Below are 27,232 nucleotides of genomic sequence, written 5' to 3'. Positions count from 1 at the left end.
CAGGCTTTCAATGCCGCTGGACTGTAGCCCCAGCCAGAAGGTCAGTTCCTGCTTATCTTGTGGGGGATCTGCGAGAGACTCACGGAAGGGAGAGAAAGGAGACCTACTAGCATGTGTGGGTTTGCCCTAGATGAGCTGCCACTGCCAACTGTGCCACATGTTGGAGAGTAAGTTTCGGAAGTGATAGAGCCACCAGGGAAGAAAACTGGTGGGGACAGGAGAGAGCCTTCTCCCAGTACAGGCCACCAAAATGTTATGGCTGCTTGCTAGCAGGTTGTGAAAGAATTCACTAAGCAGGTAGAAATACAGAGGGAAGATTTATTAAAGTAAGAACAGTGTCGGCTGGGCAGAGTCTGCTGGAGACTACTGCCCCAAGTCTATTTCATCTGAAGTTTTGTATTTTCTAACAGGAATGTAAATTGCTTCAGCCTATAGTGGAATCTTCTATTGTGTTTGGCTTTGGCTTTGTCTATTGGGGTGGGGGAAGGCGAGGTTAAATTGCTTGTTGCAACCTTTGCGTATGTTATGTAAATTTAAGTTGGAGCCAGCAGTGGAGCCCTTGCTGATGTAAAAACCTCTCCCAAGTCACCAGGCCAGGAATGCAAGGCTGAAGTAAATAGAGCCATTGCAACTGGTATGCATAGTAAATGTATAGTAAACAGAGCCATTAAGGTTTTGTGGGAAGAAGAAGAAAAGAAAAAGAGCTTTCAAAAAGTCCCAAGCTAAATTACACTTGTTAAATCAAATTATACCAGAGGTCCAAATCTCAAAATAGGAGATTTAGTGCCGTTACAATCCCCCTTGTCTTATCACCAGACATGGCTTGTTCTCTTCTTCGAGGGTGTTCAGAGATCTACTGTCTCCCCTCCCACACACACACACACCCCGCAGTTGTCCAACCTTCAAAGCAAGCAGCCCCAAGACCCCACCCCTCTGGTGGCCTCAATGGGTCCCATTGTCCAAGAGGCTATTTGGCTTGACCCCAACCCCATAGCAGCAGGACAGCAAGCTCAGAGAGGGGTCTGCCCTGTCCTCGCCTCAGCCTCAGCTGGCCGCCTTGGGGGAGCCTGTGGGGCAGGGGCCCTGCTGAATGTGACCTATTGTCTTCGGGGTGGATTTAGGAAGTGCCAAGCTCCCATCAAACAGTCCTGCTCCTCAGGTAAAACAAAAAAAGGGCTGTTCATTTAGGACCTTTTTTCCTTATCTCCTCAGGCTTAGCTATGGTGTAGTGTTCAAAACCACTTCCCCTCTGAGCCAATCAGAAGCCGGGGCTCACCCCATGGCCCTGAGGTAAAGTTATTTATAAACGCCTCCCTGGATTATTTGAGCAGAGCCCTTTCGCACACCTCTGGAACACCTTTCTGCTGCCTGCTCCCCAGACACACCTGCAGCCCTGCCCAGCCAGCTCTGCTCTCCCACCGGTAAGCCCCACCCAGCCCGCCCCACTGGGCATGGGGGTACTTGAAGAGGAATGACAGGAACCTACTGGTCAAGGGGTGGGCAGTGTGCCAATCTGAGCACAAGTGGGAAAGACGCTCTGGCCCCTGGGTCTAAGAGTAGCCCCCATCCCTGAACCTCTGAGGAGCCCACTGGGTCCTCACTTCCACGTATGGATCTGGGCAGCAAGGCAAGAGGCTCGGGTAGAGGAGGTCTGCCAGACCCCAAAACAGAGTGAGGTGAAACAGACAGCTCCTTTGCAAGTGCTCCTCTCCTTTGCAAGCTAAGATCAAAACTATTGGAACTCCCTCAGGGCGCCAGCCTTTGAAGCTGCTGGCTGTACCTCCCTTTCTTTTCAATCTTGGAAGCAAAAAGCTCTTAATGCTTGGCTCACAGGCCTGCTCTACGGGCTGTCTCCCCCTCCTTCTGCCCCCCAGATGTCCTCTTTCACTCATTCACTTCTCCACTAGCTCGGGGAACCTGCATGGGCTGCACGGAATCTGTTTGTGGCCATAATCCTGAGAGGCTGGTAGAGGTGGGAGGAGGAGATACGAAGGAGTGGAAAAGGGCTAACAAGGGTGCAGCTTTTCCGGCAAGCAGGATCAGGACCCAGGGGACCTGACTCCCAGGTGAATGCTTCGTAGGTCAGCTTCACTGGCTCCCAGCCACCTAAGCCCTCATCCTGCAGCTCTGAGGGTCCCAAGTCACTCGCAGGCATTGCCTCTGTTCCTGAAAATCAGCTCACAGGGTGCTCAGCCCAAGTCAAGCAAGTCTTTCATCATTCTAGCATAAACCCCCCACTTACACTTGGCCCCACTGCCTCTGAGCATCAGGAGGAAGACTGGCTTTAAGGGTGTGCCCCTCAGAGAGGCGTAGCTCCCGTATTTGGATCGAGAGGGATTTCCTCCTGGATGTCACTCACACAGATGCCCCTGTGCCAGAGCCCTACAGTCCTCCCCGCCCCTCCCTTCAGCTCTGGCATTCAGAACCTGGCAAGACCCTCAGTGGGCAGCATGGAAACCAGTATACACGCCTCCTCCACTGCCAGGATGGGCTTTCTGGGCACTTGCCAGAGTCTGGTCAAATGTCCTGAAGGCTCATTTGTATGAAATCCTGGGGACAAACATGGACTCTTTTTATCTCTTAATGTCCAAGATCTTCTCAGGCATCTGCACAATTTAGTGTGTGTGCTGAACTGACCCAACAACCAGAGTCTGATCCCAGGGAGCTCTCGGAGGCACTGGGGACGGGGGAGGGCGGCTTAGCACTGACCAAGCTCTGGTCCCGTTGGATTAGAGCAGCTGGCCCTTCACTGGCCTCCTTGTCCACTCACTTGCCCTAACCTTACAGATCTCTAGGAATCTAACCTTAAGTGTCCATTTCAGGGATTCCATGACCTTGGTCAGGTCTCACTGCTGGAAAGTGCTTTTCGAAGTCCAGCCTCAATATTTTTGCTGGAGTTTATTTCTTCAGCTCTGCACCTATCCCTGTGCCCAGCAAGGAAAGCAGAGAATGAGGGGACAGCAGGCTTAGAGATAAGGAGTGGGTTTTTGGGGGTGGTAGCCATGACTCATTCTGCAGAGGATGCCAGTCCCTAGAGCAGCCCGAGTGGGGAGCCAACACAGGGGCATCTCATGCTCCCCCTCACATTGCTGATGAGGAAATTAGGCTGGGATGAGGAGGGGATAGGAAATTTTCCCAAGAAACATGAGGACAATAGAAATAAAGGAGTATTGATGAATACCTTCAAGACCCACAGGCCTCCATCCTCACTCTTCCCAGAGACACGGTTTCCAGCTGAAAGCCCAGCCCTCCTATCCCATCCCCAGCTCCCACCCCACCCACCCACTCAGAGGCTCCTTTCTCCCTGGGGCTCCCACCCTGAATGAGGCAGGGAGGAGCCAGCAGCTAGAGCAAAGGGGAAACCTCAAAGTGACCTTTCCTCTTCCCAGAACGCAGCGATAGCCCAGGTAGGGACCAGTGATAAGAACGCCAGGGTGGGTTGGCCAAGCCAGGGCTGCTCCCGTGCCTGGCACAGGTACACAGATGCACGTCAAAGAACCCCCCCTACACATACACACACATACACGCACATGCGCAGCCCGGGTAGAGCTGAGAAGTCAGCTTGGGCCACAATGACAGGATCACCTCCAGACCTACCCAAAACCTCAGACACAGGCTCCTCACCTCCTTGCTCCCCAGATGTCCTGCCCTCTTCTAAAAAGATTTTCTGCTTTTCTTCTCACCAGTCCTGGGAAACTTTGGAGGGACAAGGACATGGGGGAGGACGGGGGGGTTGGCATGTGAGGGCAGACGGAAAAAGGAAGACCAAGAAAGGCAGAGTGACCTGCCTGAGGTAGCAGAGCAAGGAAGAGAATCCTCCAGAGTAATTGTAATAGTAATGATAACACAATCAGCATCTGTTGCACGCTCACCATGGTCAGGCACCATTCCAAGCCTTTCTATGTATTAACTTGGACATTGTGCCCAAACCCATGTCTGCCTACGATATTCTGATGATGTAGCCATCATCAGATGGATGGAGATGCTTGTGGGCTTTCTTTTGTATAAGCTCACTGTCGGGGGAATTAGGGTTCTGATGAGAGGTTCTGGAGAGGCCCAGGAGGCGTCTGCTTTGGCCTGTGCCCTCCCCAGTCCATTTCCCTTTTGTCCCCTCACCCCAGCTCCTTAGCTCTGCAAGACCTGTGGATCCCCCTAGCCTTCAGGTGTGACCCCATTCCCTGCCAAGCCTTGAGAATTGTCTGTACATCCACCTCTCCTACCTTCTGCGCTTCCCGTCCTACCCTCCACTTCCCTTAAGCCGCACAAGCCCCTCCAGCAGTTCAGGACGCTTCCCTCCTTCCTCCACAGTGGGGAGGCCGCAGGGGCACCCTTTTGTTTCTCAGGATTGTCACATGGCACTTGCTATTTATCCCTGATCCAGTGGGGGCAGGGCTGCTGTTTGATGGGAGGCAGGGCTGGGTGATATGCACCTGGCAATAGAGCCCTGGACTTTTTTCAGCGACGTTGACACCACTCAGCAGGGCTCTGTGTTTGTTTAACTAGGGATCAAGGCGTCTTGTCCCCTGTACCTCTCTCCTTTTCTTGTGCTCTTGTTCACCTTCCCACCCTTAATCTAGCATTGAAGGAGCCCTCTCTAAGGGTCCCTGGGAACCCCTTAATTCTCCAAGAGCCTGTCTAGGAGAGGTGATACCCCCAGCCCTCTAGCTCACCCTTTTCCGCCTCGCCCATCCCCCTTTCCTCCCCAGCCTGAAGGACTGGCTGGGGATGAAGTAACCTCCTACCCTAAACTCCACCCCACCTCAACCCCTATTCCTGGGATTAGGAAGTATGACCAGGGCTCCTCCTCACCGGGAGCTGGGGCAGCTCCTGTAGCTGCAGATTTGCCACTCTGCCTGTCATTGCCCTGGGAACACAGAGGCCAGGAGAGGAGTCAGAACTCACGGCAGAGGCCTCAAGAGGAAAGACACACAGCAGTCCTGTCCTGTCAGCTGTGGTGGAAGGTCACCAGGATGATCCAAAAAGGGCACTCTGGATGCCACTCAAGGGACAGCTCCCAGGAATCAGGATCAGGGTCATCTCTGGGAGCACTTGATTTGGAGTTGAAGGCTTGGTTCCAATTCCATGCAGCCTCTTCTAAGACTCAATTCCTTTAGCCACAAAATGAGAGGGTTGGACCAGTCTAGCCCTCAGTTTCTGTTGTAGAAAAAACTTTCCCTGGCTGGCTGGCTGGCTCCTAGGTTCTCCTCTTTTGTGTGTGTGGTACAAACTCAGGATTGGGAAAGTGCCCAGAGCCTTCACCCCTTCAACACCCTATTTCTGGAATGAAATAGGCAGAGTGTATGGAGATAGGAACAGGTTTGGCATTCCAGTAAAGCAAGGAAGTTTTTACTCTCTGTTAGCCTGTGTAAAAGGGAACTCCCCTAGCATCTAGTCCCCATCTGTAGGAAGAGTGCCCACGGGGACAGAAGCAGTCCTGAGTCATTCACCTGTGCTCTCAGAAGGATTTCCAGTACTACTGTCCCATTTTCTCCCTCCCTTCCCTGGAAGTGACAGCCAGAAATGGTCGAAGTCAACTCTGGTGTACAGGCTAGAGAAGTCCAAATAAGGAGATCTGAAAAGAAGGAGATCTCATCCAGGGTGGTCAGGAAAGCCTTCACAAAAGAAGGGGAGGAGGGCAGAAGGAAGGTGGAAAAGGAGGAGAGGTGAGGAGAAAGAACCTAAGCAGTTCTTAAGGATGGGCAGGTTGAGAAACGCAGAATGAGTCAGGTCACCTCTGCTAAGGAGGAAAGTGTGGTCAGAGCCCTATAGGTAAAACTGAGCCAAGCTTGTTTGGGAGTGCTGGATGGTGCCTTGGATCCAGCCAGCAAATTTACCAAGTCCACCAAAACAGAACCAGATAGCAAAAGGACGAACATGCCAAAATAAGCAGCTTGGGCTTGATCCTCGAGGAAATGAAGAAACTGAGGGTTTCTGAGCAGGGAGTGTAGGCTGGAGACTAGGAACCTGTGAGCAGACGATTGCGATTGTCCAACTGCTTGCGATTGTCCAACTGCGAGATAAGACGTGCGGGGGTTGGGGACAGCAGAGACTGGAAGGAAACAGCAAGGAGACTGCTGAACACCTGAATGTGGAGGCTAAGGAGAGGGAAAGGGAAGGAACAAGTGTTGGGGGTGAGCCTGGGTGACAAGGAGAAAGGTAGTACTGAGGAAATGGGAAACATGGCAAGGGGAGCCACGTTAGTAGGGTTCATTAGGAACATGGTAGCAATCCCCTCCCGGCAAATGGACTATTAAAACTTAGATCGTTTGAGAACTGCCTGGGAAGGGGCTTTAGGGATCATTGCCTGCCAGTTGGTATGGAATCAAAATCTCCCATCAACCCTCTTCCAAGGGGCTCCCCTATTCTGGGTCTGTTCCCCCTGAAAATTTTCGCTATTTTTTGCAAGTGGTCTTCAGGGGCCTGGGATAGACCACTGTGAACCATGAATCTCTGAAGCCAGGCTGAAGCTCTGGGTTCCTCCAGAGGATCATGTTCCCCATTCATTGCTCCCAAAGGTCCTGCCAGACAAACCACCTGGAGAGGGTAGGGAACAGGAGGAGTGAGGCCACCTTGCTTCACTGGAGGGTGAAGGGCAGGAAGCCTCTGAATAGTGTCTCCTGAGAGGAAGGAAGCACCCGCCCAACTTAATCATAGTAATCACCACCGTTACCATTTACCGAGTGCCTATGGAAAGCCAGTCACTACACACACGATCTCATTTAATCCTCACAGAAACCTCCTGGCACTATTATTATCCCCACTTACAGATGCAGAAACTGAATCTTTGAACCCAGGTCATTCTGGCTCTAAAACTCATGCTGTTTTCTTTATGCCACTCTGTCTCTCAGTTCTCCCACTGCAATGTCTCACAGGCCATGACCCTTACTCAATTCTTCCATGTCTTCTCCAAAACTACATGTATTGATTCACTTAAAAAGTATTCGTTGGGCCGGCCCGGTGGCTCAGGTGGTTGCTCCTAAAGGCGAACGCCGCTGGTTCGATTCCCGCATGGGCCAGTGAGCTGCGCCTTCTACAGCTAAGATTGTGAACAACAGCTCTCCCTGGAGCTGGGCTGCCTTGAACAGCTGGAAGTTGGCGAGAGCTGCCGTTTGCTGCCGTGGACTACCGTGTGTCGCCATGAGTGGCCATCGTGAGTGGCCGGCAGCCAGCGTGAGTGGCTGGCAACCAGCGAGAGCTGCTATGAGCTAGTGTGAGTGGCTGACCGACGACTGGTGACCGGCTGCCTTAGCCAGGGGGAGTACAAGGCTCATAACACCAGCATGGGCCAGGGAACTGTGTCCTACACAACTAGACTGAGAAACAACGGCTTGAACTGGAGAGCAGGGGGAAAAGAGGAAAAAAGGGGGGACGGAAAAAAAAAAAGCATTGGTTGAGTAGATACTAAGTGCCTGGGAAGGAGGGCACAGGCGCTGGGGGCAGGTTCATCCCCCTCTTCCCTTCCAGGGCATCATGCAGGGGGCTTTGCCAGATTTCCAGCCTGTGCTGACTGAACCTGTGCTGATAGCTCCTGACGAACCTCAGGGTCCCACAACCAAACGAATGGAATGCACCAGCTCAACCTTCATCAGTTTGGGCACAATGTTATAACATCTCACATTTGCATGATTCACATTTTACATAACCTTTTCTTGTCTGTTACCTCATTTGATCCCCACGACAACCCTGTGAGATGGCTCCGTTATGCCCATTTTACTGACAAGGAATCTGAGGTTCAGAGAGGTCATGCTGCCCCTTCCATCTCATCAACAAAGCCAGGACAAAAAGCCAGGTTTCTAGAACCTCATTTAACTCACTTTCCATCTCTCCCGTGTACTCCTCCACAAAATGCATCAACCACTCCTCGGATAACCTCCCATGCACTCAGGTTCTCCTCTGGGGAGTCAGCGGACATCCCTAGCATCCTGAGTGGTTTCTCACTTTCAACCTCATCTCAAGTCTTTTTGCCAAACTGGCCACAGCTACTCCACACTCCCAACTCTCAGAAGTCAATCTTCCCTCTAAGCTTGCCCCATGGCTTTCCTCTCCTTCCTGCCTCCTCCAAGCTTCACCAGGTGGCTTCTCCCAACTCTGTAAGGTAGGGAGAAGGAGGGTAGGGACCAATGGTTGGAGGAGGGAGGGGGAAATGTTCCTGCAGGGAGCTCCTCTGGACCTCTGGGTCCCTGGCACTTAGCTCTGCCATCTGGGCTCCTGGAATGTCCACAAGGTTGCGCAAAAATGGAGGAGGAGAGAAACACCAGCACACAGGGGTGGGGAAGAGGTTAGGCACAGGAAGCGTAGGAGAGCCTGCCGGGAGCAGAGACTATCCTGATTTCCCCAAACACACCATTGTCCCCCACTCCCCAGGGAAATCTGTTGGTAAAGAAGGCTTCTTGAGGTCACCTCAGCCATTCCCGTGCCTCCAGGCAGGCTGCTTTGCCTATTTCTTCCAAGCTGACTAACTGAATGGTATGAGCCTTTTTGCCAGGGAAACTGAGGTCTGGGGGAAAAGAGGAGCGGCTTATGGGGACTTGTGGGGGGAGCCAAGAAACAGAGTAAACATGCTGCATCCCAGCTGTGACTCCAGCCCTTGCACTCCCACCTTCTTTTTGCCTGGTGCTCAGTGGGGGTGATGGTGATGTCACAGGCGCCAAGTGCCAGCCACATGCTGAGTGCCAAGCAAAACAGCCAGAGCAAGTGTGTGCATCATCAGTGCCTGGGAAGGAAGGTCATCAAAAGAAAGTCTGGTAGAAAGACTTGAAAGAATGAAGGGAGGCACCTTCTGAATGGGGGCGGAGAAGACCAGCATAAAACGGCTACAGCCAGAACTAGAGAGAGAAGGCCCAAGCTGGCACTGGGGAGGGATGCCCCTCATCCTCCCCTTCTCTGCTTCTCCCAAAGCCTGTAAATGCCCCAGACATGAGCCAGCCCAGGCCTCGCTACGTGGTAGACAGAGCTGCATACTCTCTCACCCTCTTTGATGATGAGTTTGAGAAGAAGGATCGGACGCACCCACTGGGAGAGAAACTTCGCAATGCCTTCAGGTAACGTGACGCAGAGCCCAGACCCCTCTCCTCAGCTCCCCCCCCCCACATTCCTTCCTGCACCAGGCATGGCTCCTGCACCAGTATCCCTAAGACAGCTTGGGGAAGCTCCGGGGAGGAGTTGTTCAGAGCCCTGAATTGAAGATCCTACAATCTCACCTATTCTGAAACTCCCAGGGAGGATGGGAGTAGGAGGAACAAGGACCATCCACAGGTTCAGAAGGACCATCCCTAACCCCCTGCATGAGATCTTGCCATATTCTCAGTCCACTCAAATCCCTTCTGGCCTCTTAAGACAGTCATGCTACAACATGAGTAGTGGGGAGCATCAGAGCTTCAATTTTCTGTTCCCTCCTTATTAAGAAAAATCTGAAGCTACCACCACCCCATGCCCTTGTTCCTCTTTCCATCCTAGATGCTCCTTTCTTCTGGTCCAGGGAATGCCCAAGGGCAGCCCTTAAATTCCTGGACTCTCCTAAAGGGTAGCTACCAGGATGTGGTCCCGCCAGCCCCTGGGCTATTTCCGCTCTTAGATCCCTAGAACTGTGATGGTGGGTAGTGAAACCTCACCTCTAAGGAGGGGCTCCATGAGGTACAGGGTCCTGAGGCTATGAGCTTCACCTTCCCCCTTCCCAGACTTCTGGCAGACCTCGCTCAGGCCTCACTGTGTGCTGGCTCACTCACTTCCCAGGGAAACAGCTGATTCAGTTACCTGGATTGAGGTCACTGGCAATGGCTGAAGTGGAGTTGCAGGTGGAACTGGTTCAGACCGGAGGAATCACCTACTTCAGTTTTCACCAAAAGCCCAGGCCCAACCCTACCTTGCCTGGGAGGCTTTATTTGTGCCCAGTGTCCAGACACTGTACCCCCTGCTCTACTTCTTGGATAGGTGGGCTCTGCCAGCCTTGGTGCCCAAAGAATTTAAATTTGGATTGTTTCTCTGCTGGAGAGATGTGGATATCTGCTGTTGTCCTAAAAGATTAGGATAATGAAAACTATAAGGGGATGTAGGAAACTAACAATTTCCATGAGGCTGCATGAGAGCCTTGAACAGTATGTGGCACACAGATGATGTTCCAATAGATATTTGTTTAATGAATGAATGAATTCTAGAAAGCTAATCCCTCTGCCTATTTCCCTCTTGGCTTCTGGAGTCTCTGCATAGTGTTTGGTATCCGTTTCCAGCTCTTCCCTTGGACTTCAGATTGCTTTGCTCATCATACAGTAGACTTACAAATGAGGCTGGGCAGGTACCACCTGTCAAGTGGGTTGTTTTTCTTTCCCCAGCCAGCTCTCTATTCACAAGTCCAGTTTTCCCTGCCACAAACAAACCTAAGAAAGTTCCTGCAGGGCTGGTTCTCTATTAGGACAAGGCTTTAGAGATGCTTTAAGCTGTTTACCAGCAGTCCAACTCTCCGTTCCCCACCCTGGGGATAGGAGAGCTGCCCACCTGCCCCAGTGGCGACTGGGGAGTCAGATGTGGATGGTGATGGTTTTCCAGGGAGTGTTGGTTGGGACAGAAAATCTGTCCAGACTTTCCAGGGTACAAAGCATTATATGTGAATTTCAGTCTTGGGTGACATCCAGTGTCAGGGAAACTATTGTTGAGCAACAGCAATGAACAGGAATTGGTGCCGGGCAGGAAAGGAGGCCTAATCAAAGCGGGCCAGTGAGTCACCAGATGGGCCCTGAGTATTTGAGTTCCCTCAGCTGGGAGAAGAAAAAGCAAATCCTCCCACCCTTTTCTAGTCATCAATCCCCTGGCTGTCACCCTCAGGTTTGTAGGTCCTTGTTCCTGCCGCCCTTGAGTTTCTATGAAAGGGCCTGGAGGTGTTCAACAAACAGGGCAGGGATCAACACTCCCCACCCTGCATTGACCAACGAACAGCTCCCTGTTCTTCCCTCCCCCATGAACCAACAGAGCAAAGAACTCAGTATTGGAGTCTCCACGCATAATAGATGGTGGGTCCACAGAGGCGCACCCTGCAGGGACAATGGAGCCTTCCTTTTAGGGGAAGTTCTAAGAAAGATGGCAGCAGCTCCCTCTTAGAATGAGTTTCTTTTTGTCTTTTCCTTTTGTTGTTGTGTGGGTTTTTTTTTGGTACTGTTTGAACATTGACTGTGAGAACATAGTCACTTTTCATAGAAGGAAAGGTTTAGCAGCAGCCCTGTCACCTATTCCTTTTTACCAAGGAATAATCCTTGGGGCGGGGTAAAAGGATCCCATGCAAAGCCCCTTGTGAACACTCTAGTAAACAGAGCTTCTGGCAAGCAAACACATGATATTTACTAGTAAAAATATAATAGTCTATATCTTTACAATACATTTAGCAATATATACTTAGTCTGCCTGGATGGTTTATTGTAAACACATTTTGAACAGAGATTTCCAATACCAGCCCAACATTTTACTTATTCATTCATTCATTCATTCATTCATTCAACAAATATTTGCTAAGCACCCCAGTGTAATGCACAAGGTATACAAAGATGAATGAAAGAACCACAGTGGAAGAGAGAGATGAAAAGGAAGTCATTACAACACAGGGCACACACGAAACTGCAGGAGCCCAGACAAGGGCTCCCAGGCTTGTGTTCAGTCAGACAGGAACTCAGAGAAGCCTTTCCTGGAGAAAGGCCAACTGAGCTGGGGGCTGGACGTGACATTTGGGAGGGTTAAGCCACCATGAAATCCATGCCTTTAAGCTAAGTCTTGTAGACTTTCCAGGCAAGAAGACCTCCAGATAATGCACAGGGCCTGTTGATGGCTCTCAGGAGAAAGTCCCTGCCTTCTCAGTATCCCTGCACTCCCTACAGTATGGGTGTTCACCGAATTTCGAATGAATTTTGAATGAATGGATGATCAGCAATAGGATATTGTAATCCCTCCGCAACTCATGGCGTCCAAGCCTGACAGTGTTGACTGGAAATTTGCCCTTTTTCCCTTCAGATTTTCCTCGGCCAAGATCAAAACCATGGTGTTTGGGGTGCTCCCTGTGCTCTCCTGGCTCCCCAAATACAAGGTCAAAGACTACATCATCCCCGACCTGCTTGGCGGCCTCAGCGGTGGATCTATCCAGGTCCCACAAGGTAAGGGGTACCTTCAGCCAGGCCTATTCCTCTCCCACCCCCACACTGTGTGGCCTCCATAACCTGCCATGCCCTTGAGCCTTCAATGTCTCATCCTCTGCAGGCATGGCATTTGCTCTGCTGGCCAACCTTCCTGCAGTCAATGGCCTCTACTCCTCCTTCTTCCCCCTCCTGACCTACTTCTTCCTGGGGGGTATACACCAGATGGTGCCAGGTAAGGCCTTTCCCCTCCCAGCAAGCAGGATGACCGGAACCATGAGGGCGGGGTGGGGGGGGTGAACAAAAGGGGGTTGGGTGATTTTCCATCTACGTTTTCCTCTAGTTGGTGCCAGTTGGTCCTGGAGGGACGGTCACTGTGTCAGTCCCAGGTCCTCTGTGACCTTGGAGAAACCATTTAGCTTCTGGGAGCTCAGTTAGCATTACTTGTTCTACCTCCCTTCCTGGAATGTGGGAAGACTTGGCGAAACAAGATTAACCATGTTAAATGGTTGTGAGAAATTACCATCTAACCCCCAGGCTGGTCCCAGAGGGCACTGCAGGGACATTTGGAGTTCTTTGGTGCTACGTGAAATGGAGTAAAGGGGCCTGGTCACAAAGCCTGTTTCTGGGTCTGGCCTTGCTTGTATTTCCAAGCTTGTTTCCTCATGTGTCCAATGAAATAACATTAACAATAGAGGTGAAAACACCATGAAAAGTATAGGTCATGGTTAGATACGAGCAGTGGTGGTTACACTGGAGAGTAGCGTTGGAGGCGTGGGGCTTCCATCCTCTTGGGGGTCAGAGAGCAACCGTGGGCCCCTGCTGGTTTCTATGGGTGTGGTCCAAACCTCTGATTTTTGCTGACTGGGTGGGGCACCACAGGTACCTTTGCCGTTGTCAGCATCCTGGTGGGTAACATCTGTCTGCAGCTGGCCCCAGAGTCAAAATTCCAGGTCTTCAACAATGCCACCAATGAGAGCTACGTGGACACGGAGGCCATGGAGGCCGAGAGGCTGCACGTGTCAGCGACACTAGCCTGCTTGACTGCCATTATCCAGGTGAAGGGGTTGGCCGCACCCCTGCCAGGGCCCTGCCCCAAGAGGATTGTGTTCTTGCCTCAAAGCCCTCACTTTGATGTTAAAGCTGATTCAGGGTTCTACCTCCTTCCTCTTCCCCATTCTCAGGGCCATCAAAGACCTTAGAAAGTCAGATATCTCCTTACCTGCAGGTCCGTAAGACCAGTGTCTGCACCTGGTAAAACTGTCCTGAGTTTAGGACTATCTCAAAGACTCACGGCCTCTCTCTGCTCTCTTTCCAGAGCCCAGCTTTCTGCCAGGGCAGTCCTTCTGTTCCCTAACGTCCCTTATTCCCCTCCAGCCTCCTCTGCTCCAAGCCACAGCATCACCTGCACAACGTAAATTGACTTCCACCACATGCAAAGGAGTCTACTAGGTTTTGTGACGTAAAACACAACCTGACAGAATGCAAGAATAGGAAGCAACCTCAGAGGGCACCTTTCATTCATTCATTCATTCATTCATTCATTCATTTAGTTAATGTTTCTTGGCTGCTTCACTGTGCCCGGAACTGGGCTAGGCCCTGGGGATAAAAGATAAGTAAAAGAGAGGCCCAGATCTCCGGAGATCCCAGCCCAGCAGCGGAAGTAGCCATGTCAACAGATAAATTTATAGGCAGTGAGATAAGCAGCATAATAGAGCTATGTACAAGTAGCTGTGGGAACACCAAAGAGAGTCAGGGAAGGCCTCTCCTCAAAGAAAGAAGGTGACATTTGACCCAAGTCTTAAAGGATGACTAGAAGTTGACCAGTAACCAAATGAACAAGGCATGAAAGGATGGTCCAAGCAGAGAAAATGTACCCCAAATCACTGAGTCCGCAGAGAGTGTGAATTGACCAGGGAATGGCCAGGAGTTGGTGGGGAGGGGGCATGCTGGAAGGCAGAGGGCTTTTGGGGAGGCTGGAAAGGTAGGAACCAGACAATGAAGTCTGAGGTCTGTCCCCTAAGCAGCAGCTTTGACCATTATGACCAAGGATTATTGCGCTACAGAGAAGGTGACAGGTGGGAGGTGGATTAGAAGGCAGGGACTGTTGGGAGACTATGCAAGGCCCAAGCAAGAGAGCTGGGGAGCCAGACCAGGGCAGGAGCTGTGGAGAGGGACGTGGGGATGGGCTGGACTTGAGGAGCATTTCACCAGGGCAAAATTAACTAGGCTTGGTGATAAATGGGATGTGGGAGGTGAGGGAGGATGACTCCCAAGGTTTTGGTTGGCCAATTGGGTGGACAGCAGTGTCATCCACTGAGAGAGGAAACACTGGGGGAGGAACAGTTTCATTTAGAGATGAAGAAACTGAAGCCAGAGAGTTGGAGTGACAAAGAGGCTGGTGTCATAAAGGGACCAAAATCTGCTGGCGCACTAAAGGGCAAGACAAGGTCATGAAGGACTCATTTCCCTGGAGCTGCTGTTGCTCAGGGCTGCATAGAACTCTTGTCCCAGGTTTGGGTCAGATAGGTGTGGGAGCTGCTGACCCTCTTGGTCATCCCCTCTCCCCCAGATGGGCCTGGGCTTCGTGCAGTTTGGATTTGTGGCCATCTACCTCTCCGAGTCCTTCATCCGGGGCTTCATGACAGCCGCTGGCCTGCAGATCCTGATCTCGGTGCTTAAATACATCTTCGGTCTGACCGTCCCCTCCTACACAGGCCCAGGGTCCATCATCTTTGTGAGTCTGGGACCGCTCTCCTGAAATGGGAAGGGGCTGGAGTAGACATAAGGGCAGAGTACACTGTTTTAAGAAGTTGTGAGCTTCTCATCATGAGATGCTCTCAAGCAAGGGCCAGCTGACATTTGGAGAGGATTCTGAGGAGATTCGCACTTTGGGAGGGAGGGTCAAACACATAACCTTGAGGGTTCACTGGTGTTCTCTGCGGTTAATCCCTACAGAAAAGCCGATGTACACTCTCCACCAGTTCCTTATTCCCGTGTCTGGGAAAGCCTTTTTTAGTCTAGTCTCCATCCCTCCCAGTTTAACTTGAACTCTTTCTAGAGAAAGAGAAAGGGAATCAGCATTCCAATTGCAGCGCGAGCTCCAGACGTGCCGTTGGGGAGAGGGTGGCGGAAGATGGTACGGAGTTCATGTCCAGGGCCTGGATTCTGCTTTGATGTGCTTCCATGAGCACCTTCCATGAGCACCTCCCTTCACTGGGTCAGATACCCAAGGTTGGGGTGGTATGGGAAGAAGGGTGGGAGCCCATGAGCATGATGCTCTCTCCCCCAGACCTTCATTGACATTTGCAAAAACCTCCCCCACACCAACATCGCCTCGCTCATCTTCGCCCTCATCAGTGGTGCGTTCCTGGTGCTGGTGAAGGAGCTCAACGCTCGGTACATGCACAGGATCCGCTTCCCCATCCCCACCGAGATGATCGTGGTAAGGACCTGCCTGGGGCTGGGCGTTGGGGGCCAGGCTAGAGAGGCCTCGAGGAAAGGAATCCAGCTCCGGCCAGGGCTAGGGAGCCCACATCTACCCTCACCCCTCCCCACCCTCACCAGCACCTCCACTGCCGGCCAGGGGCACAGAAAGTCAGGAATGAATCTCTTCCATCCCCCTGAAAATGGCTCCCACTCTTACTGCTCCTCAGGGTGTTCCCCCTCCAGGAAGCAGGGAAGTAGGATTTGGGGTCTCCAGGGAAAAATGAAGTTTGGGAGAGGCCCCTGCCCTGACCCCAACTTCAAGCCAATCCCCATTCTCCACTTTGGGGTTTGCAGGTGGTGGTGGCAACAGCTATCTCTGGGGGCTGTAAGATGCCCAAACAGTATCACATGCAGATCGTGGGAGAGATCCAACATGGGTGAGTCTGGGGGCTGGGAGGCTTGGCACCACCCCCACTGTACTCCCCACCAAAGCCTGGGCTCAGAGGCCAAGCTGAGAGGAACTCTGTGATAGTGCATTGTAAACTCTGACCAGCTGTGCATTACTACTGTTCCTTATTATGCAGAAGAGCCATACAACCAGCCAATGCTGGCTGTCTTATGAACAGTGGGTTTTAACTGCCACATCCCCCCAAAAAAAGTCTCACACAATGTATGCTGTTAGAGCAACCTCTCTCTGATCGGTTTTTGTTGGCTCTTTGCCCTGTTCTAATGCATTGGCTCTTTTTACCCATGTGGACAGGAAGTATTAGGATGAACCAAATTCATTAAGCGTCCGCTCTTTGCCAGGCACCACACTGGGCCCTGAGAGTGGATGGGCAATGCTGTGTTCCAGGGTAGGAATAGGTGAGGAGGAAGATCCCAGCACTGGGGGTTGGGGGGCTGCAGGCTGGTGAGCGTAAAGAGTCCAGGATCTGCGCATGAACAGATGAGGCCCTGCCACTTACTGGCTCTGTGACCTTGGACAAGCCAGGTCCTCTAAGCCTCCGTTTCCTGCTTTGTCAATGGGAGTGATGGCAGCTGCCCTACAGCGTTGTACTCAGGATTCAGCTTGAAAGGGCAATTCACGTGAGACCGTGGCACACAGTAGGGCCTTGCTGGCCCCTGTGGGTTGCTGAAGGACTCAGTGTCCTCCCTCTCCTCACACCCTTGGGCCCTGCCTCCTCTCTGGCTCCTTGGCAGGTTCCCTACTCCCGTGCTGCCTGTGGTTTCACAGTGGAAGGACATGGTTGGCACAGCCTTCTCCCTGGCCATCGTGGGCTACGTCATTAATCTGGCTATGGGCCGGACCCTGGCCAGCAAGCATGGCTATGATGTGGATTCTAACCAGGTAGGTCTGGCCACCCCTGGCAGGGCTGAGCAGGATGGGCCAGGGCCCACAGAGGCCTGGCAAGGGGTACCTTGGAGCTCTGGATTGAGAGGAGTAAGACTGCCTGCCAGTGAAGAGGGGTCCCTAAACCCAAAAGCTGAGCCCTGAGTGGGAGTGTATGGCTTTATAGCAGTAAGTCACATCCTAGGCCCAAGATCCAGCTGCATGGCCAACTAGGTTTGGCTCGCACCCTGCTGCTCCACCCCCTGCACCCCAAAGACCCAATCCTGCCCCTGTCCCCACAGGAGATGATTGCCCTGGGCTGCAGCAACTTCTTTGGCTCCTTCTTTAAAATCCATGTCATTTGCTGTGCTCTTTCTGTCACTCTGGCTGTGGATGGAGCTGGAGGAAAATCCCAGGTGAGTGTTGTGCCAGGGGAATGTGTGTGGGGTGGGAAGGGAACAGATCGATTGCCTCAGAGAATCCAGGGACCCACAAGCCAGGCCAGCTGCTTCTCCAACCTTCTTCTCTCCTCTCGAGTCTCCACTTCACAAAATGTGTCTATTGGAAATAAATCAAAAGCGACACTGCCTGTTCCCAATTCTCTGAATAGGTGGCGAGCCTGTGTGTATCTCTGGTCGTGATGATCACCATGCTGGTCCTGGGGTCCTATTTGTACCCTCTCCCCAAGGTAAGAGCCCAGCAGGAGAGCAGAGGCCAATGAAAGAGTCAGTAAGAGCAACCCCTAAGAGTTGTGCAGTACTTTACCTATTACAAACTGCTGTCATTGTCATACTCTGTCCTAATCACAGCCTGTGAAGTAGACAACACAGGTTTACACTTCCCATTTTACAGGGGAGGGAAACTGAGGCTGCGAGAGTCTGAGTGATGTGCCTGTGGTAGCACAGCTCACCAGCTCAGGGCTGGCCCCAGACTCCAGCCTTCTGACCTCAGGCTCGATTCCCCAGTCTGTTGACAAGTTTCCATGAGAACCAGCATAGCAAGGCTCTAGCCATGGGCCGTTTGGGGACAAGGGAAGAGAGGAAGGGCAAGGTGGGGCCAGGCTGCACCCCATGACTTCTAGCACCTGCTCTCTCCAACCCTAAGCCTGAGTGCAGAGATTTGGGGGCTCTGCATGGGATGTGTTCTGGAACTCCAGCTCTGTCCTGCCAGGCTCCAGGGCCAGGTGTTTGTAGGAAGGACAGGAAGAAGGGAACACCCCAGTGACAAGGAACAATGTTCTGCTTTCTCAGTCTGTGCTAGGAGCCCTGATAGCTGTCAACCTCAAGAACTCCCTCAAGCAACTGGCCGACCCTTACTACCTGTGGAGGAAGAGCAAGCTGGACTGTGTAGGTACCGGGCAGCCTTGCTACCCATCCGTACCCTGCCCTCCCCAACCCCACAGCCGTGTCAGTTCTCCCTGTGGGTGATCCCTCAGGTTGGCTGCTTCCTAATTCACGTAGCCAACTGCCAAGAGCTCAGGTTTTGGAGAGAGACACCTTATGTTCAAATCCTAACTCAGCTGTTCACAGGCTCTATAGCCTTTAACCTCTCCGAGTCTCAGCTTCCTAATCTGTGAAATGGATATTTTATACTCTCTACCCACCCCTAGGGTTGCTGCTTATGAGGAAGAAATGAGATAATACAAGTAAGGAGCCCATTGTCCGAATTGTGTCTTGTGTTCAATAAAACTTATATGTTATTATTTTAATAATAAAAAGCAAAAATAAATCATTTTAAAAAATTATAACATAAAGCCAGGGTCTTAAGCAAGTTACTGGACTTCTCTGGAGTTCCATTTCCTTATCTGTAGTGAAGGTGACAGTCATACCTGCGTCACACACTGGTTCTGAGGACTAAATGAGATCATGTGGGGAAGCATCATGTAACCAAGGAACACTCTGCAAGCATGACTTATTATGGTTAGTTAAATTCCCACTGCGTCTTCCACTGGACAATAGTAAGGAGGTTACCAAGTGTTGACGACGCTGCATTGTGTCCACTTAAGTGCCACCATAACTTATGAGAGAGGACTTACTAACCTACTTTTGAGGCGATGGAATCAAGGCTCAGGGAGGTAAATAACAACTTGTCAAAGGCCACAGAGGTAGTAAGTGGTACAATCAGGATTGGCACCTCAAATGTTGGACTCCAAACCTCTGGGCTGTACTGTCTCTCCTGGGAGGACGCTCACGTGCACGGTACGGGAAGGAAATCCTTAAAGCCAGAGAAATGAGTGAGAGCTCCCCAGTGAGTGAGTGATGAGCCTAGGAGAAAAACAGTGTCCCAATCACCAGCCCACAAGTTAGCGTTTACCCCACCCCAATGATCCCCACCACGGCAGTTAGTTCCTGATATTGAAAGAACTTTTGGTTCCCATCTGATCCTTATAATTCTCTTTGGAGTTGGGCAGATTTATTTCCTTTAGACAAATTTGGGGAACACTAAAGGACCGCAAGGAGCAACTATCAAAACTGAATCCAATCCTGCCCCCTCCCACCAGGCCCCAGGCCGTGAGTGTCACTGAACCCATCAGGCATACGCAGCTTACTGGTAGACAGAGAAAGGGAACCACGTTTATTGATCACCCATGGGGTGCCTATCACCAGGCCAGGATCTTAACATTCCTTAACTCTTTAATCCCTTCATGAAACAGGTATTGTTCCTGCTAATATCATTCCCCCTTTGTGGATTAGGCAACTAAGGCTCACATACTAGCTCGAAAGTGTGAGAATGAAATTTAGAACTAAGGACTGACCAAAGTCTCTTGCTCGTATCATTATGCCATGCTGCCTCCCTATGTGTGCTGATCTTGTCTATTAAAACCCAGAGATCAGGGAGCCACACTCAATCTAAGGGAAATGGGCAAAGGTAACAAAAGCACAAAAACATAAAACAGTGCAAAAATTCCATGAAAATGGAAGGGTAGATCTGGATTGTTTTAGCAGAGAATGGCCTTGGCTAATACAGGAAAGAGGCAGTTTTCTCCTCAAGCCTACTTTGATATCTCTCCTCACAGTGTGTCTGGGTGGTGAGCTTCCTCTCCTCCTTCTTTCTGAGCCTGCCTTACGGTGTGGCAGTAGGTGTCGCCTTCTCCATCCTGGTTGTGGTCTTCCAGACCCAGTTGTAAGTAACAGCCCCTCCCCTCAAGACACAACAGGGGGCCCCTGGGCCAGCCTTCCATGGGCTCCCATGCCAAGGCCTGGCTCAGCCCACCACACCGTGCTGCCTCTGGGCCTGGCACTGGAGCTGCTGCCAGACCCGAGGAGAGCTCAACCTAGCCAGGACTGTGGCCACAGACTGGGCTATCTGACTTCCCATATCCTGAAAACCCCAGAGGAAGCCATCATGGTCTTGGAGGGCTGGGGGTCCAGAGAAAGTGAGGGAACAGCAGGTGGGTAAGACTCATTGTCTCTCCAAAGGCACTGCCAGACCCCAGACCAAATGAGACCCCACCCCGGGAGAGGATGAGGCCAAAGGACAGATGCCGAGTCCTTCCTATAAAAGATTAAGTAGAATAGGCCAGGGGGTCCAGGCCAGGGCAAGAAGGATACTGAATCTTAGGGAAACCCTGCCTTCTCCTCTTGAGAACTCAGGATCAGGAAGTGACGACTTCGAGGCCACTTAAGCTTGTCATCTTGTGTACTCCACCCTTCTCCCTACTGAGCCCATCTGAGAGCTACGTCAAGGGCCTGTCATTCCTCTCGTTATAGCCCAGCCACAGGCCAGCAGGCATGCATCTCTAGTGCAGAAAGGCAAACACAACACGCCTGGGGGTGAAAACAGACACTCCTGCCCTGCCTCTGCCCCAGCCCCCCCCAGCATCTCTCCAGGCCTATCTGATACGAGCATTAGCTTATGTTTTTCCTTTTCTTCTAGTCGAAATGGCTATGCTTTGGTTCAGGTCATGGACACTGACATGTATGTGAATCCCAAGACCTACAATAGGGTAGGTAATCCAAGTGTATGACCTCCCTTTTTTGCCCTGTCCCCACCCCAAATAAAAGAAGGTTTAAAAACAAACAAACAAAAAAGCTAATAGAGACATTTCTGCTACCTGAGCTCAGTCTCCCTGTCACAGGTCCAGGAAATCCAGGGGATTAAGATCGTCACTTACTGCTCCCCTCTTTATTTTGCAAATTCGGAGATCTTCAGGCAAAAGGTCATCGCTAAGGTAAGGCTCAGTCCTCTGGTGACCAGAGGAGCTTGCCAGAGAGTGGCCAGAAGATGGAACAAAGGGGCCTGGGAGCCAAGGGCAGGCTGCCTCCAAAGAGGGTGGAGGTCAAGCCTGCTGTTTCCTCTCTCCTTACAGACGGGTGTGGACCCCCAGAAAGTATTGTTGGCCAAGGAAAAATACCTCAAGAAGCAGGAGAAGGGGAGACTGATGCCCACGCAACAGAGGAAGTCTCTATTTATGAAAACAAAGGTGATCTGAGGCTACGAACAGCCAACGCCCTCTCTCGTGCCCTCTCTGAGCTCGACCCCGGTACCCCACCTCCCAACACCCTTCAAGAGAAGACTTCGAGAGAAGTCTCTGTGGCCATTACCTGGTGGTTACTGAGCATTCTTATCCTTAGTGAGGGGCTGCCAGCTCTGGGGTAACCACTGAACTCCCAGGTCCTCCCCCCCATTCTCTGGCTAAGATAGGATATGGCCTATGGACTTATGACCAATCCCAGAAGGGGAGGTGCAGTAAATTTTCTGGGGTACCCAGCCAACCCAGAGCATCAAGGTAGAGGTGGGTTTGGGAGTTTTGGGGGGAAGCAGGCAGGAATGGAGAAATGCAAGGAACACAACTGTTTCCAAAGGGGCTTTGCCTCAGAGCAGAGTGGGTTGTGGCTTCAGTGCCTCCCTTGGAAGGGTCCTCCAACTTTGTCTGGGTTGTGAGAGACCAAACTGCAGGACCTGCATAAGGAAGGGGCTTAGAGATTCCTCTTCCATGGGGATTTCAGGCTTGTAGTCACCATGACCAAGCTCAGTGATTCCCCTCTACCGACATGTTCCTTGCCCTGGCTTCAGCCACAGCGAAGTCTGGTTCAGTTTGCTGATCCCTGACTCTACCCCCCACCCCACCTCCCTCTAGACTGTATCCCTGCAGGAGCTCCAGCAGGACTTTGAGAACCCCTCCCCAACCGACCCCAACAACAACCAGACATCTGCTAATGGCGCCAGTGTATCCTACATCACTTTCAGCCCTGACAGCCCCCCAGCTGCCCACCGTGAGCCGCCAGCTTCCACTGAGGCCCCCAGTGAGCCCACTGACATGCTAGCCAGCGTCCCGCCCTTCGTCACCTTCCACACTCTCATCCTCGACATGAGTGGAGTCAGCTTTGTGGACTTGATGGGCATCAAAGCCCTGGCCAAGGTGAGGCCCTTGGGCAGAGGGAGTGCTGGTCACCACACACACACACACACACACACACACACACACCCCTTCACTCCTGTTCTCCCACACTCCCTTTCTTTGGAGTGTTCATTCTGACAAACTGAGAGAGGACGTGTGTCAAAGGGACTAAAGGCCCCTAAGGATCCCTTTCCCCCAGATGTGACCAGGACTGGACGGTCTGTGTAGAGCAGGCCCAGACAGCCTAAAACAATAAATGTCTGGGGAGGGAGATCAGAGGTCCAGGCCCTACTATCCCACCCTGCCTTAGCAACCCTCTCTAGCGAGAGCATCCCAAGTTCCTTCTCAGAACACGAGGAACCCACCCCAGAGTCTTGTAAGTTCAGTTTGGCCCTGGTTAATGTCTGCTGCTCCTTTCGACACTCACCCAGATATTCTAGCACCAGGTGGTTCCAACCAGCCAAGGAGAAAAGAAATAATATGCGTGCCCCACATCCTCAGGCCAAGCAGGCAGCCCTCAGGGCACCTTGAATAAATGTGTTTATCTGACAACTTTTCAGCGGCCACCTACGATAGCTAAGTCAGCCAACCTCAGGGCTGGCTCAAATCAAGAAGAGCTAAGGGGAACAGTGAGCATAAGGGCTGATGTCACCATCAGCCAGGTGTGCAGAAAGCTCCTACCCTACTCGGGGCTCAGCCTATTTTCTGGCCTGCACCTGGAGTTGAGGTGGGCCTTGGCTGAAGCCCTATGCTCTCTGGGCTTCAGGCCTCCCCTGCAGCTTCTGCCTGAAGCCACAGAATCACAAAAGAGTTGAAGTCTGGGAATCTAAGCTACTGAAAGAAACAATCTGGCCCCATCAGAAGAGGCCATGGTGACTTTAAGTGCCCACCTCCTTGGCAAAGCCCCACTTCCTCCCCACTTCCCAGAGAAGCCCTCAGCCAACACTCCAGTGAGAAGTGGTGTGCTTTGCTGCTATTTTTATCTTTGGCTGCCGGGGCTCTCGGGGTTGCTTATTTGTTTGGCTTCCCCTCTGAAGTGCGTTTTGTGAATCACTTTTGAGACCCACTCAGAACATTCCTTTCCTTTTGCCTCCCTACCCCAACACTTCTAGCTGAGCTCCACCTATGGGAAGATCGGTGTGAAGGTCTTCTTGGTGAACATTCATGGTAAGCGAAGGAAGTCATTTAGGAGACTGAAAGGCTGGCAAGGAGGTGGGGTGGAAAAGGTTGGAGGGATGCTGAACAATGAAGGGGATGGAAACGAGAACCCATGTATTTCCCCAAACTATTGTCTCCTCATAAGAGCTTCAGACACAAGTGAGAAGAGACTGTGGCCAGATTGTATAAACATGCCAGGGGTCTCAATAGCAGATTGGGAGATCATGGAGTTAAAAAAAACAGCTAGGATTCTAATTTGCCCCACCACCAATTTGCCATGTATTCTTGGCCAAGTCACTTTATCTGTCTAGGGATCAACTGCCACCTATGGAAAATGAGGGTGTTGACTAGGTGAATTTGGGGATCTTCTCCAAATCTGAAAGTCCATGAGTAAGCATAAAACACATACCGTAACTACCCAAAGAATACACAGATATGCGGTTTTATGTGCACATAATCTCCAGAGGGCACATACATACAATCCCGAAGACATGTCCACATAGCAGTGGACTTTCACACAGTTAGCACGTATGCAAGGATGTGGACACACAGACACACAAGAGAATGTGAAAGGGCACATACATACACATCCCACTTCCCACAGAGTGTTGGAGCCCTTCCGGTGGGCCTGCCTAACTTCAGAACTGCCTGAGCACATCCCAGGCTCGGTGGAAGCCCTGCTTGGGGAGAGAATCTGCAGTGGCAATGAGGTGCTGTGCGTGGATACCAGAGTTACAATGAGAGGCGTCCTCCGACCCTCACTGACACTCCTCAGGAAGTCAGCTCTAGGATTCGGTAGGAGTGGGCTAGGCCACACACTGGAAGTATCAGGAAAGTTCTGGGTAAACAAAAGGAAGGATGGACCCTCAGGAGACAGAACTGGCAGCAGCCTCCTCCTGGAAGTTTTAGCCTTTCCTTCTCAAGTTGCCACAAAGCACCTACTCCCTCAATCAAACTGCTTCCTTCTGCCTTGGGTTGAAGGTTCAATTCAGCATCCGCAAGCTCATATTGCCCTCTGCTGTCCAGAATTGATACTGCAAGGCCAATCCATCACCCTCAGATGCCACCGCAAGGGCACAACCTTCCCACGGCTCTCTCATTCCCAACTCTAATCCACAAGTGCTGTTCTATTGCTGAAGGTGGTCTTTTCCTCCTTCTAGCCCAAGTATACAATGACATTAGCCATGGAGGTGTCTTTGAAGATGGGTGTCTAGAGCGCAACCACATCTTTCCCAGTATACATGACGCAGTCCTCTTTGCCCAGGCAAATGCCAGAGAAGTGGCCCCAGGACATGACTTCCAACGGGTAAGGTCCAGGCACCTGGGGAATCCTAGACCCCAGGGGCATTGAAATAGCAGAACCAGGGGGCATTAGAAAGAACACAGAAATTCTGGGTTCCAAACCAGTCCTGAATCTGTTTCCTTACCTGTAGAATGGGTACCCTAAACCAGCATTACTTGCCTCACAAGGTTTTTCTTTTGTTTTTGTTATAGAAATAATTAATAGTTATATCTTTTAGGTCACTTGAAAGCACTTTGTATATTATAAAATCCTTCATTAATATTAATGTGCAGGTCACACAAACCCCAAAGCGTATTAGCTTATGCCTGGTATTCTGACATTTCTCACTCCTCCTCCTTCACTGTTTCTGGAAGAGACTTTGGGGGAAGGAGGGGAGTGAACCTGTTCACCTCAATTTAGCAGAGCTTGGAGATTTCCAGCTGATGATAAATGAGAGGCTGGATCTGAGTTTTGTCTCAGTTTCTCGACATTTAATTTACTAGCTCAGTAGTGGTGTGCAAATGAGCTACAAATAACACTGTCTGGGACTCCAGAAAACTGAGGAGGCAGAAAAAGCCCACCCCACTGAGGTCCCTGCCCAGGCCTCCCCAGGCACTTCCAGGGCTTCCTCTGACCTAAGCCCCTGCCCTTGGCCTCCCGAGACTTAGTGTCCCAGCCCTTGCTAAAACCCTCCGCTGCCCCCGGTGAGTCATGGAAAGGCTTCTCTGGCCCGAGAGCAACGATTTGCTCTTTGCTTTAAGACACTGATGAAGGTGAAGCCATCTGTTCTAAGTGCTGAAAGACAGCCCAGGAACACATGGGACCTTGGCTCCCATCCTCAATATGTAGAGGGAAACTGTGGAGACATTGGGCTTTTTGACTTCATGAACCTTGTCTACACACCAAAAAGAGGGAGATTCTGGAAGAATTCTTATCATTTGTTATTGCACATATAATGTCCTGTTATTATAGTTTACATATACAATATATTTACGTATTACGGAATATATGCATACACACACACACACACACACACACACACCCTTTTTTAACAGCATGATAAGGTAGAAAGCCAGCAAAGCAAGTTTGATTATCCTACTTCTACAGATGAGGAGACAGAGGGAAATGGATTCCTTGAGGTCAGGCAGTTGGCCTTTGTCCTTGTAAGCTAGGTAAACCTTCCCTGCCTCTAAAATGCCTGCAGAAGGCAGACCCTGATGCACATCTGTCTGGTGTAAGGGGGGAGATCACGGTGGTGCTATATCTTGTGAAGCAGGTGAGGGAGGAGAGGGAAGAGGCAGGAAGGCAGTTATGCATCAGAAAACATGGTGCTCACTAGGACCCTGCCATTTGCTCCAGACTTTGTTGTTCAGTCAGGGAGCTCATTCTGTACTGGTTTCCCCCCTCCAGGCTCCAGTGGAACCTGAACTCTCCCCGTATGATTTGGAGGAAGAGAGCCCCAGCTACTGGGACTTAGAGCAGGTAAGCTGAGAGGCAGGGTGGTGGATGTGAGAAGGGGAAGGGAAGAGACCCTCTCAAATCCAAGATGTTCATGCGGCTGTCTCACCTCCAGGCCAGAACAGTCCATCACCTTGACAGCAACAACGCGTCTTTCTCATCTTTCTTTTAATAGCAGATCTTAATTCTTCTCACTGCCTGAAAGGCATCACGGGGGGAGGGAGACACTGGACCAAGTCTACAGAAAGAATATCTATTCTTAACTCTCCAACACATCAAGCACGTGATCCTCAGCAAGCCACACAACACCACCGGGCCCCAGTTTTTATCATTGTGAAATAAGGGAAATATGGGTAATATCTGTCCCACATAGCTCACAAAATTAGCAGGGGTTTCATTTGTTCTTTCATTAATTCAATAGGTCTTTATGGTGTGTCTACTGCTTGCCTCCATAGTTGCAGGGTGGGCATACAACCATGAACAAAACAAAGACCCCTGCCCTTAGGAAACTTATAGTTTGGTAGGGTCAGATGAACTCTAGGGTGTGCAAATTCTAGCAGAACAAATATTATTGCATGTGCACAGGCCTGAAGATCTGAGAACTATGCAGATGGGAGGGGTTAGTATCCCCATAGGGCCCTATGGTCCGGACATGAAAAGTACCACTACCCAATGCCCTGAATTAAAAGAAACTAGATAGAAATAACATCTCACTTTGCGGGATGTTATTTCCCATTCTTTGTGGACTTGAGTTCCATGGTCTTGTGAGCACACCTCTGGGAGTGTTAATGGCATGCAGGAGACATTAGGAAATACAGCGGGAGACACAAAGATTTGGCAGACTGATTTCTGGGCCCCCATGGAATCTCCAGCACATTCCAAAATCCCTGTCAGGACCAAAATAGTTTATCAGAGCCAGAAACGACTTTAGAGCTTCTCTGCTCTCATTTTACCTAGTGAAGAAAGTAAAGCTACAAGGCGGGGGGGTGGGGGGGTGGAGTGTGAAAGGTCACAGAACACAATAGGAAACTCCAAATCAGATTCCAAGCATTTTCTCCTGTCACCTCTGGACCAGTCACCTCTTAGGCTTACCCTGCCTCTCTCCTGTTCTCAAACACAAACAC

The 27,232-nt window shown here is 51.1% G+C and overlaps 1 protein-coding gene across 1 annotated transcript in view; it reads left to right on the top strand.

Moving 5' to 3' along the window:
• The first annotated feature begins 1,331 nt into the window (after window positions 1-1,331).
• SLC26A9 (solute carrier family 26 member 9) overlaps window positions 1,332-27,232 on the top strand; it is a 30,749-nt gene continuing 4,848 nt past the window's right edge. Inside the window, exons 1-20 of the mRNA XM_081025222.1 lie at window positions 1,332-1,421; window positions 8,899-9,041; window positions 11,992-12,131; window positions 12,235-12,345; window positions 12,993-13,168; window positions 14,683-14,847; window positions 15,403-15,555; window positions 15,894-15,976; window positions 16,740-16,887; window positions 17,172-17,285; window positions 17,480-17,557; window positions 18,120-18,215; window positions 19,886-19,992; window positions 20,746-20,815; window positions 20,948-21,040; window positions 21,179-21,292; window positions 21,950-22,231; window positions 23,323-23,377; window positions 24,529-24,674; window positions 26,061-26,132. Coding sequence (XP_080881348.1) covers window positions 8,917-9,041; window positions 11,992-12,131; window positions 12,235-12,345; window positions 12,993-13,168; window positions 14,683-14,847; window positions 15,403-15,555; window positions 15,894-15,976; window positions 16,740-16,887; window positions 17,172-17,285; window positions 17,480-17,557; window positions 18,120-18,215; window positions 19,886-19,992; window positions 20,746-20,815; window positions 20,948-21,040; window positions 21,179-21,292; window positions 21,950-22,231; window positions 23,323-23,377; window positions 24,529-24,674; window positions 26,061-26,132 — 2,328 coding nt within the window. The 5' untranslated portion in view covers window positions 1,332-1,421; window positions 8,899-8,916. The remainder of the gene's footprint in view (window positions 1,422-8,898; window positions 9,042-11,991; window positions 12,132-12,234; window positions 12,346-12,992; window positions 13,169-14,682; window positions 14,848-15,402; window positions 15,556-15,893; window positions 15,977-16,739; window positions 16,888-17,171; window positions 17,286-17,479; window positions 17,558-18,119; window positions 18,216-19,885; window positions 19,993-20,745; window positions 20,816-20,947; window positions 21,041-21,178; window positions 21,293-21,949; window positions 22,232-23,322; window positions 23,378-24,528; window positions 24,675-26,060; window positions 26,133-27,232) is intronic.

The sequence above is a fragment of the Rhinolophus hipposideros genome (assembly GCF_964194185.1).
Source record: "Rhinolophus hipposideros genome assembly, chromosome: 19".
Classification (NCBI taxonomy): Eukaryota; Metazoa; Chordata; class Mammalia; order Chiroptera; family Rhinolophidae; genus Rhinolophus; species Rhinolophus hipposideros.
Note: the sequence above shows the minus strand (reverse complement) of the source record. Positions and strands in the feature narration are given on the sequence as shown.